The sequence below is a fragment of the Mchenga conophoros genome, linkage group LG7 (assembly GCF_057382185.1).
Source record: "Mchenga conophoros isolate Kocher_MC1m ecotype Shallow Benthic linkage group LG7, M_conophoros_male_GT1.1, whole genome shotgun sequence".
Lineage (NCBI taxonomy): Eukaryota > Metazoa > Chordata > Actinopteri > Cichliformes > Cichlidae > Mchenga > Mchenga conophoros.
In genome coordinates, this window is record NC_140532.1 from 49,513,514 (window position 1) to 49,525,799 (window position 12,286).

Genomic DNA, 12,286 nt, shown 5'->3' on the forward strand with positions numbered 1-12,286 from the left:
CAACCCCCCCTGGCTTCTGCTCCGCGACCCCTCATCTGGGACTCTCCTCAGCTCTTACTGGGACAGTGGCGCGGCTGCCCCTCTGTTGGTCTTCCTTGGTCTCTTGTGTTCTGGGGGCCTCTGGATGTCTGGAGTCTTGATCTCCTCCATACCTGCTTCATGCCCTGGAGGACGGGGCTGTGGCCCCCCCACACCCTCTAACAGATCATTACATGAAGGAACCTTTGGAATGCAAGCATGCTGATCCACACAGGTATGCACACAGGTGTACACACGGGTATTCACAGACGCGGACTACAGCTTTCTTGGCTGCTGCCTCAAAGCACATTGTGCGCTGTCTAATCTTGCGTGCTGCACAATATCGTTTATTATTTAGTATCTACTGATATCTACTGCTAGCTAGTTTATTGTGATGGTGCTGTTTTTTTTTTTTTAATATGTTGCTCTTTGTTGTTTGCTTTCTCTTCTGTTTTTTTTCTCCATACAGGTGACCCAGGTGTTTTTTTTTTTTTTTCTTTCTTCCCCCCCTTCTCACCGTCTCTTCTCCCCTTTGGTTTTCTTTCTCTCCCTCTCTTTCTTTCATTCTTTCTCCCTGTCCTATCCCCCAGTCATGTCTGTCCCGTTTGTAGCAACTGAAAATAAAATAAATTCACAATTATAATAAAGGTCAATCAAATGGACCAATATGGCAAGGCCATGATGATCCACTTGGTAAAATAAATCCACTTGGCATCTTTCTTGGCCTTAAGACAACAATTCTGATGGCTAAAGATCTAAACAGGACACACAAAAAAAAAAAAAAAAAAAAAAAAAAAAAATTTAGATATGAAAGAATTTGACTTGTCCACATAGATCTTTGACTTCAACCCCACTGAACACCTTTGGGAGAAAGTAGAATGGAGACTGCAATCCAAGCCCTCAGTGTCCGGCCTTAAATGTTCTTCTGGGTGAAAATCTTGCAAAAAGAATTCCCAGAAGAATGGGAATGGTTTTCATAGCTGCAATGGTGGGGAACTCCATTTAGAATGGGATATCATAAAAAGCTCCTGTGGCTGTTATGTGTAATGTGTAGGTAGCTCACATCGTTTTGGCAACGTAGTCTATGTGGACTTTTCCCCCAAATATTTACAGGCAGATGAACAGATAATAACAAATAATGGGTATTAAATATTTACAATAAGACGAAAGTAAGGAGGCAAAGGCTGCCGGATCTGGAGAATTCAGATGTTTAGCTCTTTGCCAGGTACTGAAGTAGAAGTTAGATGAGGGGATGTAATCTGCATGAAAGCTGCCTAATAAGTTCAACTGCCAATCAGTCTTTCATCTCCACCGGGATGTGAATCCGAGACATAAATCCTATCAACTCAAGCCCTGCTTTGATGAGATGTTGGAAAGGGCTGGCCTGAAGAGCTAAAGAAGGACCGTCGGGTGTTTCTATATTTGCACCAAAACAATGAAAATGCTCAGATCACAAAATAGGTGGACTTACAGGAATACATTTTCCCACACAGGAATAGATTATTGGGGAAATTAGCCATTGTTTAAAGTATGTGTGCAAGAGATGCAAGGTCACTGTGCTTTTTTCAACAAATGAAATTTATTAACATTCTAGGAGGATAAAAAAGAAAAACAAACATGTATTTACAATGTCTTCACTGGTGACATACACAACTTGTTTACATGCCAGTCACATTTGTAGTCTTATAATTATAATCTGATTTGACATAAGGGATCCCAGCTATTATTAGACTTTGTTGAGTCTTTTCCATTAGGGCTGTGTCAGTTGAGAAAGCACAGATTAACCAGTCAGTGTTTACCTGGTACAGAAAGTGGGGCAAATGATAAACCTGTCCATGTGGGGACTTAAAGGCACATTCTAGTCAAAATGATCATCTGAGCAGACAGGTTCAGATATCACTGGGGTTATCAGGGAACTACAGTGCAGATTACCTCTAAATTAAATGGCTGATGCACCATTTTTTTGGGAGGATTGTGTGTCTGAGCATGTGCGGGTTGGTGGGGCAGACTCAGCTGAGGATGCCTCCTCTCATGTGTCCGCTGTCGCTCAGCCCGTGCTCTATAAGTTTGATGTCTTCCAAGTCATCTTTGATGACACTGATCAAATGACTTAAACCTTCCTGCTGTTGTTTTAAGTGCTGAAAGAGAGAGAAAAGGAGACAGTGTTTCAGTTACCGGGAGAAGACAACTTAAACATTCAGCTGTCTCCGCCTTCATCCACAAGTTTAGAGCAGTCTTCCTCAGATTAGAGCCACCAGTAAACAACACAGAAGCTCTGAGACCGACCTTGAAGCTAATGTTTTTACAATGTTACACTTATTTGCAATAAGGAAAATGCACCTGTGCAAGAGTGATTACTTCTGTCGGTCACTGTCAGCACCTCAGAGATTACCCGCGTGAAGGAAGCTGGGTGAGAACCCTGACTGGATGTTAACATCATGATAATCTTTCAGCTTTTTGCAACTTAGTATCGGAAGACTCAAATGTTACTTTAATGTTCTCCTTCTTAGTGTTTTTTAAGTCCTGGGCCGACTTTCAGAAATCACTGAACACATGTTGTGAATGCCTGCACAACAACTGCAGGTCAGAGGTGCTAAAGTTCCGACTCACCTGTCTGATTTCTCTGAGGAGGTCTGCGTCCACACTGTAGCGCTCTTCTGATCTCACAGCTCCAAAGTGGTTCTGCATCCGGATTTGGGACATTAATTCATTTAACCGACCCTGTAAGACAAAGACAGAACAAATACTGTAAAAAACAAACACACGTTTGACGTCTAATAGCTGCTAAGAACTGTACGAACTGTTCATTCATTTTAGGGCTGCAATGATTCATCAAGTAACTCGAAAAACTATTACAAAAATATCCTCAATGAAAAGTCTTCGCATTGTTTCTTTGTAGCACTCAGCTAAGAGAAACTAAGCTAAAAAACGAAGCTCCATTGTGTCATGTCCCAAACTCGAAATGATTATTCATGCTTTTGTTTCGTCACGATTGGAATACAGCAATGCACTATACACACACACGTCTTAGCAAAACCTCCCTAGAACGGTTGCAAATTGTTCAAAATGCTGTTGCCAGGCTTCTGACGAAATCCTCCAAGTTTTCACATGCGACTCCAATCTTGATGCAGCTACACTGGCTTCCAGTTTATTTCAGAGTGCAATTTAAGATTCTTTGAGAGCTCTTCATGGACAGGCACCAGGTTATTTCCCTGCTGATGGTGCCCATCTCCCCCCCCCCCCCCCCCTCCCCTTTTTGAATAATTTCTATTTCCTCATTAAGGCAAACGTATTTATGCGATTACTCAATTAGTCAATGGAGAATTGATAGAATACCTGATTACAAAAATATTTCATAGCGACTCTAATTGTTTGAAAGAACATAGCACTGTGCAGCCACAGTTTCAACACACTTGCCTTGAACTGTGTGGGGGCATTGAGTTCAGACTGAATGGTATCCAGCTGCACTCTGAGGTGCTCCTCGTCCACTTGGATAGCGTAGCCACTTTTTCGCTGGATCTCCTGTTTGATCAACACCTTCCAAGGGAAACAAAGGAGGAGAGATAAATATGGAAGGGAAAAAGAAAACTTATAAAGTAGTGAAGGGAAAGCTCTAGACTGATGTCATTCAGATATGACAGTTTATTTCATGCAAAACACAGTTCTACTTTTCAATTCCCACACATTATTTTTATTTATGTAAACAGTGAATTTTGAGCTCCTACAGTTACTCTAAGTTTAACAGAGATGTAGGGATGTCTGAATGGCTTATTTAAAAAAAAAAAAAAAGTGAGACAGCAACCTGCAGCACTCGGTGAGATAGATCCATCAACTTCCTCTTGTACTGGGCGATCTTTGCCACTGTGGTTGCTTGGTTCTTTTGCAGTTCACTGATGTCATTGGAGATAATCTGCAAGTCCACACATGCATGGTTGAAAACAGTGAGGATGAACCTTTGTGACATTTCCAGAATTCCTTTGATTGCAAGTACTTTATGCTTTTTTAAAACTGATAACAAGCATATGTTTGATATTAGAGGTCTTCACACATCCAAAATTTCATGCCCGAATGCAAAAAGACTTGGAAAAAGTTTCACCTGGAGCAAAATTAATTTATTATTTGAATGCAGGGGCCATGGACAACAGAGAAAAATGCCAAACCTGATCTGGCAAGGATGCTCAATCTGCACAGATATTAGAGCTGACTGTAAATCACAAGGTAGCTTAAATGTAATACTTCTTTAGAGTTATGTAGCCGTCTCTCCTGTGCTTGGCCGTGACTTTGACTAACCGCCTTTGCCAGGAAATTTAGGTTAAAAAGATCCAGGTGTTTCTGTTGCTCTTTCCTCTTCCTGATTAAAGCAGTGTGGCTAATACCTCTATACAACTTAAAGGTCCACTCGCTACAACAGATACTGTGACTCATTTTGAAGCAGCGTTTAACAGAGTGACGAGAACTTTGACATTTATAACATTATGCTGAAACACACACAGTTCAAGACCAACAGCCTTAGAACTGGACTCAAGTGACAATATTAAAAAGTAGAAAAAAGCAGATGAGAACCCACACAGCTACCAGGTCTCATGTTCTAGTTTAGTTTGAAATGTCCTATGATATACATATGTGTGTGGTGGGGTGTGGTTTGTGGCTCAGCTGCAGGGAGGGGTGGAGCAATGATCAGCAGACCGTGCCAAGGGAGGCTGGCCGACACAGCTGATTTTCACCATACTAATCACACTTTCTCCCATTGCAGTAGCTGCTGGGGCCTGGGGATAGCAGTGCAGACAGAGTGCACAGTGGAGCAGAGCTGGGCTGAGCAGGAGAGAGATCCAAAGCAGAACTGAGCGATCTGGACAGTGTTTAAATAAACGTCCCCTGAAAGTGCAACTGAGAACTGTGTGCGTCTCGTGCTGGGATCAGCGTAACAAAGTGTTACAATATAAATATACTTGCTTCCAAACTGATTTTGTTGTTAACAGAACATTTCTACCTGAAATAGCAGGTAAACACGGGTGTTTCTAATCACATTAAAGCTGAACCTTCATGTCATTACTAACACCTGTGCTTACATGCACTGCACCCATGTTGAATCCTTTAAGAAAAAGAAGAAAAAAAATCTGGAAAATTAAAACCACAAACAGCAGGAACAGTGACTACTACACTCACATCCACTCTGGTCTGGTGCTGTTTAGTCATCTGCTCCTGGATCTGCAGCCTGCGGAGCAGCTCCTTAAATCCTACCATGGGCACTGGGATCAACCTGGACACAAAATGAAGCAGCAGCTTTTATTGAATTTTTGTTGAACTTGTAGTTAACGGTAACAACTCACAAAAAAACCTTTAGAAACTATTTATTATCGGAACTAGATCAAATCTGGGGAATTGGTGCCTCGGCTTTTCCTACTCAGGCTTTCAGAAAAACATTTCTCCTAATATGAACTAATTTATTAAAAATGTGTGAAAAGGGGTCATGGATGTTTATGCTAGTGTGCTATTTCTATTCTTGTATGTTGCTTGCTTACTTGCTGTTTATTAGTGTTTGCTGGTCCCTCAATGGTTTGCAATATAGAACAGTTATCTTATCGTCAGCCCAGACTTTATGCTTATGCTTTAGCGCCCTCTATGGGTCATGTAGTAGACTAGGTTTTGAATTATTTATCATAACAGATAAATAATTCAGACTGTTTGTTATAGACTGATGAACACTTGGAGTCGATTCATGTTTATCTGTCATTTTCCATATTGGTTCAACTAAGTTAAATAAAATTGTATTATTTAGCCAGATGTCTTGCTTTTTATAAACTCGGGTAACTTTGCGTTAATTATAATAAAAACTTATAACAACACAACCAACTCACTTCTCTGGATCGGGGTTGTCCACCTTGGCCTGTTCCCAGATAATAGGATCCACTCCTGTTCAGGAAGAAACATTATTGGCAACTATTCAAAACAACCAACTTGAATGACACTTTCCTCTATTACAGTGGTCTCTCGCTATAACGTGTTTCACCTTTCATGGCCTCGCTGTTTTGCGGATTTTTTGTGTGTGCAATTTTGCATGTTTTTTTTTTTTTTTTTTTTTAAACAGCACTTTATATTCTGCGTCCTGATTGGCTGCAGAGCATTGTCAATCAATATCGTGCCATCTCCCCTGTACAGTACAGAGCGCATTCAGCTTTTCATATTTACATAAATCTTCGATTGCTAGCAGTGTGACTCTGAAGTGCTGTGCTGTATGTTTGTAAGTTTCCTCCCCAACAAACAACAACGTCGACGAAACGTTTTGCACCGTCAAAGGCAACCGCGGGTGCCTTTGGTTTCATTCTATAATACTGGACGTATTCTTCTACGAAGGTTTAAACTTTTTACAGCCTTAAAACATCTATAATAATTGTGAAAAATAAAGTTGGCTACTTCACGGATTTCACCTATTGCAGGTTATTTTTGGAACGTAACTCCCGCGATAAACGAGGGACCACTGTACACAAGAAAAGAACACACCAAAGCACATTTACCTGCAGGAGCATTTTGCAGCAGCTGTTTGAGCTGTGCTGGGGACAGCTCTGTGCGCGTCACTGACATGACCACTCCAATCTGAGTGAGCTGGACCTTTATGTTAGCCTGCTCCAGGTAGTTGAAGAGGGTACTCGCTGGGATTCGCTTGGAGGTGCCGTTGGGAGAGCGCTCAACCAAATAAATGATCACCTCTGTTCTAAAAAGGACAGGAGATACAAGAGTGTTTCTACATGATCTACTACTACTACAACAAAAACAAAAAAAGAAAAATAATCACATATTTATGACTTACTGGTCATTCGACAGGGCTTTGACACCCTCTACATTGACAGTGAGGGTCTGGTTGCTTCCTAGGATCTTGTGGAGGGACTCGACCAGTTGCTGCTGCTGAGCTCTCACATCAGCTTCTTTTTTATTAAGAATCAAGACTACTAAACCATCTTCATCCTTACTCATCGGGATGCAGCTGTACCCCACCGCCTAGGAACCACAAGATACACATGACTACAATGTAAAATTCAAAGCAAAACAAACCAAACACACTGTGCTGAGCTTTCTGTCTTTACCTTGAACCTGCAGAATGGGTTCTCCTGATTGAACTCCACAGGTGGGTTGTTGTTGCTGTAGTAGCCCTTCCCTGTGCCCCAGTATGCCTGCAGCTGGTTCCATTTGGCAAGTATGGAGTCACGCTCATCTCCTAACAAGGTGGGAGCTGACAGAGCGGTGACCTGCTGGTAAAGCTGGGTGGACTGATTCTGACCCGCCTGCTGACCGAACAAGCCTCCTGGCCACGGGAACCAGAGGTAAAACATTTCACAGCTCATTTTATCTTATTCTTCAAATGTATTCAAAAAACATTTTACTAGAAAAGAAAGATGCCAGAAAATCATGTGGAATTTAGTGAAATGTCTCCAATTTCATGATACCCAAAGTTGCATAATTATAACAACAAGGTATTGGCACCAGTTTTGAACTTTGTAAAAGATTTGTTTCTAACAGAATATCAGTCTGAATAGCTGTGGTTGGCTTTAACTCTGTTCAACAGATATCCATTTTATTTGTATTTTTCCCCTATTTGCAGGGAAATTGAGGTTCTTACCTTGCTGCTGCTGAGTCTGCTGGATATTAAAGCCTCCAAAGCCACCCAGGCTAGTTGCTCCTAGTCCAGTTCCAGTTCCAAATCCCGATGTTCCTGCAGCAGTCCCTGTGCTAAGCCCAGTCGGGAATCCAAACCCTTTGTTCTGCATGTTACCAAACAGGCTTCCTAAAACAAAACAACGTGCAAACACAGGGAGGAAGTATGATTGAGGAAGTACGAGTGCTCATGAAAAACCAGTTTAGAAAACAATGTTTGGGAAATATGCTTCCAGCTTTGCTGGAGAGACACCGCAGAAAATAAAAGGACTTTTGGCAGTTTTAGCATTTGTTATTTTACAATGGAAGCCTTAAAAGTGATACAATAGTTCCAAATAAATTTGTGGTAACAATCTAAATAAATAAAATTGTGAACATTTCATTGTTATCTGCAGTGTGGCAGCGTTTTTAGGTGTAAGTAAATGAATGAAATTTTCTATCCTTTTCCAGTGAGCTACTGCCACTCATGACACTGAATCCACTGAAACAAGCATTACGTAGAGCGACACAGCACGAGTCAAAAATAAGCACAAAAGTAGCCTAGGTGATGTTTACCACCTAGGCTCAGATGGCTGGCCCTGCTTTTGCCTGAGATTTTGTGCTGTTAATTTTTTTTCCTTCTCACTGTCGCCAAGTGCTTGCTCTTAGATTATTGGGGTTTTATCTCTATTATGGTAGGGTCTTTAGTTGCATTATATCAATAAATGTGAAATGAATTAAAGCCCATTTTTTTCTCTTCCAGTGCATTGCAATTTGGCCAGAAATGCAAGATGTTCTTCAAAAACCTAGCATTATCTTCATGTACCTTTCCTGGCTTGCACAGAAATGTTAACTGTAATAAAGCAGAGTGGGGGTTCAAACCAGCTCTATAACTAACCTGTTGCGGGGGGAGCAAAGCTAAATGTTGCCCCTGGTGCAGCAACAGTTGTCGTCGTTGTTCCGAAGCCACCGAACGCGCCTAAGAAGAAGAGAAAAGAAATGTGCTCAATGAGGTGACAAACCCCCCCAAAAGCAAAACAAAAAACAAAACAGGTGAGAGAATGACAGAATGAAATCACAACTGCTACGATTAATAAGAGGAGAATGAGAATTTCACTACAATATAGCGATTTACCTCTACACAAAGGTGAAAGTGTAGTGACTCTTGACAGCAATCAAATGAAATGACTAAAAATTCAACATTTTATCTCTTCATGCAATCACAGCGATGCATTGTGTTCATGAAATGAATCACCAGGTGAGGAGAAAACGATCCTTGATCCACACAGATATCAAACAATGGATAGAAATGTAAGTTTACAGACAGAGTGTACTGATTCACAAAGGTCATCTACCTGTGCTAGCCAGGCTATTACCAAAATTGAAAATTGTGCCAGTGGTGGTTGCTGTACCAAAGCACCCCACATTAAAGCTGACTGCTGCCGGGTTTGCATTTAAACCGAACCCCCCAAAACTAAACCCACCAGCCGTGGTGTTTCCAGCTCCCAGCCCCCCAAATCCTGCAGCCAAAGCAGGCAGGCAGCGAGAAAGAGAGAATGACATGGAATTAAATGACACAACGCCAGATTTAGCACAGGCTCATTTATTGTAAAAACAGTCTTCAAGTGTCTTAAAAGAAAAGTCTGAACAATGAGCGTCTTACCAGTGTTGGTGGAGCCAAAGCTAAAGCCTGTGGCTGGTGCAGCAGTGGTGGTGGTGGCTGCCCCAAAACCAGGGGCTGTTAGAGCTAATGGAGGCAAAGCACACAAAAATAATACATTATTGGCTTTATTTTGCATTAGTTAGTAAAACAAAACGTTAACAGCAAGCACAAGAAGAAGGTCTTTATCTTCTATGTAGCAACCCCTGAAGGAATTTTCTTTTACAAAGGGACCGTTTACTTAAGTCCCCACAATTGCAGTTCCCAGATGTGAGTGAATCCCACATTCCCATGATAAAATGCTCAACTTTAGCTATGAAAACCACATTAACAGCCTAGTACAGACAGTTTTGGACTGTATGCAACTATCTGTGCTGAATACTAGTAAGGTCCTAGTTATACAGCAGTCACACAGGCTTTGAGCCTAGCTGGCAACTAAGTGGCAACCACTGGTTGCAAGGGAAAAAAAACAAAAAAAAAAAAACACATTCCCTGGTTGGCGATTGGTTACAAAAGACAGCTGGCTGTCACTGAGTGAAATCGGTTGAAAATGCTGCATCAAAAGCCTCCTTTATGATTGCATCTTATGGAAGATGCAGACTTGTCTGCAAACACCAACTACTTGCGGAGTCGTAGTGAAATTTGGAAAAAGTGCGACAAACCAGAAACGGAGTTCTGTAGCCATCAAATTACAAATTATGCTTCAGTATTCCAACCAATATATTTCAAAACATACAACTTTTACTCTGAAGGTGAACACTCTCAGTTTACAGTTTGTGTCACACTTTTCACAGTTTTACTAGTGCATGGAGAGCAGCTGGTGTATCTTCCATGCAAACTAGGCAACCACTAATCTGCTAGCAATCACAAGGAGGCTCTTCAATGCAGCACTGCATTCTTTTTTTTTGACACCAATTTCACAGCAACAACAGCCAACAACTACTCGCTAAACAGTGAGAAAATGCACATTTGGTTGCTGAATGGTTGCCAACCGGTCTCTAGGCCTATATGACTAAAGACCATCCAAATAACCAGACCTCTTGGGGAAGCTCCAGGAATGCTTGCTTAACGACCAATACCTTTCAGGTGGTGGTCTTTATCAAGCTCATCACGAACTGGACACCCTGACAATGTTTATAGCGTTGGTGCCTTTTTGAGCATTTAGAAGTATCCTGTCTCAGAGTGAAGCTGAAAAACTAGTTCATGCATTTATTACTTCCAGGCTGGAGTACTGCAATTCATTATTATCAGGATGTCCGTAAAACTTGCTGAAAAGCCTTCAGCTAATCCAAAATGCTGCAGCAAGAGTGCTGACAGGGACTAGAAAGAGAGAGCAGATTTCTCCTGTATTGGCTTCCTGGTAAATCCGGAATTGAATTCAAAATCCTGCTCCTCACATACAAGGTCTTAAATAATCAGGCCCCATCTTATCTTAATGACCTTATAGTACCATATCACCCTATTAGAGCACTTTTTGACAAACAATATGGCTTGTTGTGTGATACTACCCATCCAAGCAGTTCAGGTTTATGAGTGACATTTGAGTATTTAATTAGTTTGTTATTTAGGACTGATTAGCAGCTATCTGTATCTGTGAGGTGCACCATATAGTGAGTGCTTAGTTAGTTGGTTGAGCCCCGTCATCCAAATTGCCCATGTTAAGGATTTAAACCCAAGAAACCAACTGGTAGATATGTTGAAAGTGCATCAAGAGGTGAAGAAATGCTCAATTTAAAACAAACTTACTAACAAAACAAAACAAAAACACCCAGAAGCTTTGAGCCCTAGACTGAGGGAACCTAGTGGGCTCAGTTATGCTCCGAGAAGAAGGGTTTGATCACATTGGTGACGGTTACGTGATGATAATGCCCCATGTACAGGATAAACCCCGTAAGGAGTGAATCTGGGTCTAAGCTTTGGACTTACTACCGAATCCGGATGAGGCTGTGGTTGTGGTGGCTGGGGTGCCGAAGCCAAATGTTGTCGATGGCGTAGTTTTGGCTCCAAATGAACCGAATGAAAACCCGGACGTGCCTTTTAGAAACAAACAAACAACGAGAGAGCGCTGTAAGTACTGGGTAAGCTTGTATTAGCTTCCACACGGGCATCCAAAACAGTTAGCCACAAGAGCTAGGTCTCACTGGAGCCCAGTTTAGCACCGAAACACGCGAACACAAATCCGACTGCAATTCATTAGTTGCACTGACTCAAGTGTAAAAGCGCTCTCTGTTTTCACGTGATGTCTGTCGTTAGCCGGTAGACGAACCCACCGTAACAACTGAGGGTGAACCATTAGCCGACCATTTCTATGTATTACTCATGTACAAGCATTAACACAGCTTTAGCTTCGACACGAAATATGTGACACATCACCAGCTCTTACAAGTATTTCATAATTAACTAAAAATGTCCATACTTGCTGCTGGGTTGCTCGTGGCACCGCCAAAATTGAACGCCATGTTGAGTGCTGTCACCACGGACACCTTCTTCTTCGTCTTCTGCTGCTGCTGCTTCTTCGTCTGACTCTGGTCCAACTGGGTGGTGCACTACCGCCACCTGCTGTCCCAAAATAATAATTGAACAGCCGCCGGTACAAAAACAGTAGGTTACTTTTATGAAAAATATTTGTGGAAAGGAACATGACCGGTGTTGTGCCAAAAAGTGAGATGTTTCCGTGTGTTTTCTATGTGCAATATATTTGATTATATTGGTAAATAGATTGCAATCAAGAGGGGGGTATGAAGGGGTTTTAAGATAAGATAGAACTTTATTAATCCCTCGGGTGGGTTCCTCTGGGAAATTCGATTTCCAAAAAGCACATCACTGACAGAAGTTACAGTTACAGAATATTATATATATATATATACACACACACACACACACATACACACACATATATAAATACAGAGACAAATATAAATAAAATATACGAAGGGGATAAATAGAATAAATAGGAATAAAAATAAAAATACAAGTGAA

General features: G+C 41.4%; 1 protein-coding gene across 5 annotated transcripts; it reads right to left on the reverse strand.

Annotated features, from left to right (window-relative positions):
• Window positions 1-1,578: 1,578 nt before the first annotated feature.
• nup54 (nucleoporin 54) lies at window positions 1,579-11,846 on the reverse strand. 5 transcript variants are annotated; one of them, XM_085279895.1, is made up of 15 exons: window positions 11,724-11,846; window positions 11,234-11,341; window positions 9,311-9,394; window positions 9,132-9,167; window positions 8,546-8,626; window positions 7,634-7,798; window positions 7,101-7,318; window positions 6,827-7,014; window positions 6,534-6,730; window positions 5,877-5,931; window positions 5,185-5,278; window positions 3,821-3,928; window positions 3,436-3,555; window positions 2,629-2,739; window positions 1,579-2,156 (listed from the first exon to the last, which is right to left on the reverse strand). In XM_085279895.1, the coding sequence occupies exons 1-15, from the start codon at window positions 11,764-11,766 to the stop codon at window positions 2,028-2,030; spliced, it is 1,737 nt and encodes a 578-aa protein (XP_085136021.1). In that variant the 5' UTR covers window positions 11,767-11,846; the 3' UTR covers window positions 1,579-2,027. The 5 variants fall into 5 exon arrangements, with proteins under 5 accessions (XP_085136021.1, XP_085136020.1, XP_085136022.1 ...); XM_085279894.1 differs by having other exon boundaries at window positions 9,003-9,167; XM_085279896.1 differs by lacking the exon at window positions 9,132-9,167.
• Between the last annotated feature and the right edge of the window lie 440 nt (window positions 11,847-12,286).

What these genes read in the sequence shown, in the direction of transcription:
- nup54 (XM_085279894.1), bottom strand. Translation starts at nt 11,766, where the DNA reads ATGGCGTTCAATTTTGGCGGTGCCACGAGCAACCCAGCAGCAA. An exon ending in GCTGCAAAATGCTCCTGCAG is followed by an intron (nt 5,932 to 6,533) that starts GTAAATGTGCTT and finishes CTTCCTGAACAG; the next exon opens with GAGTGGATCCTATTATCTGG. An exon ending in GACAACCCCGATCCAGAGAA is followed by an intron (nt 5,279 to 5,876) that starts GTGAGTTGGTTG and finishes TTTTGTGTCCAG; the next exon opens with GTTGATCCCAGTGCCCATGG.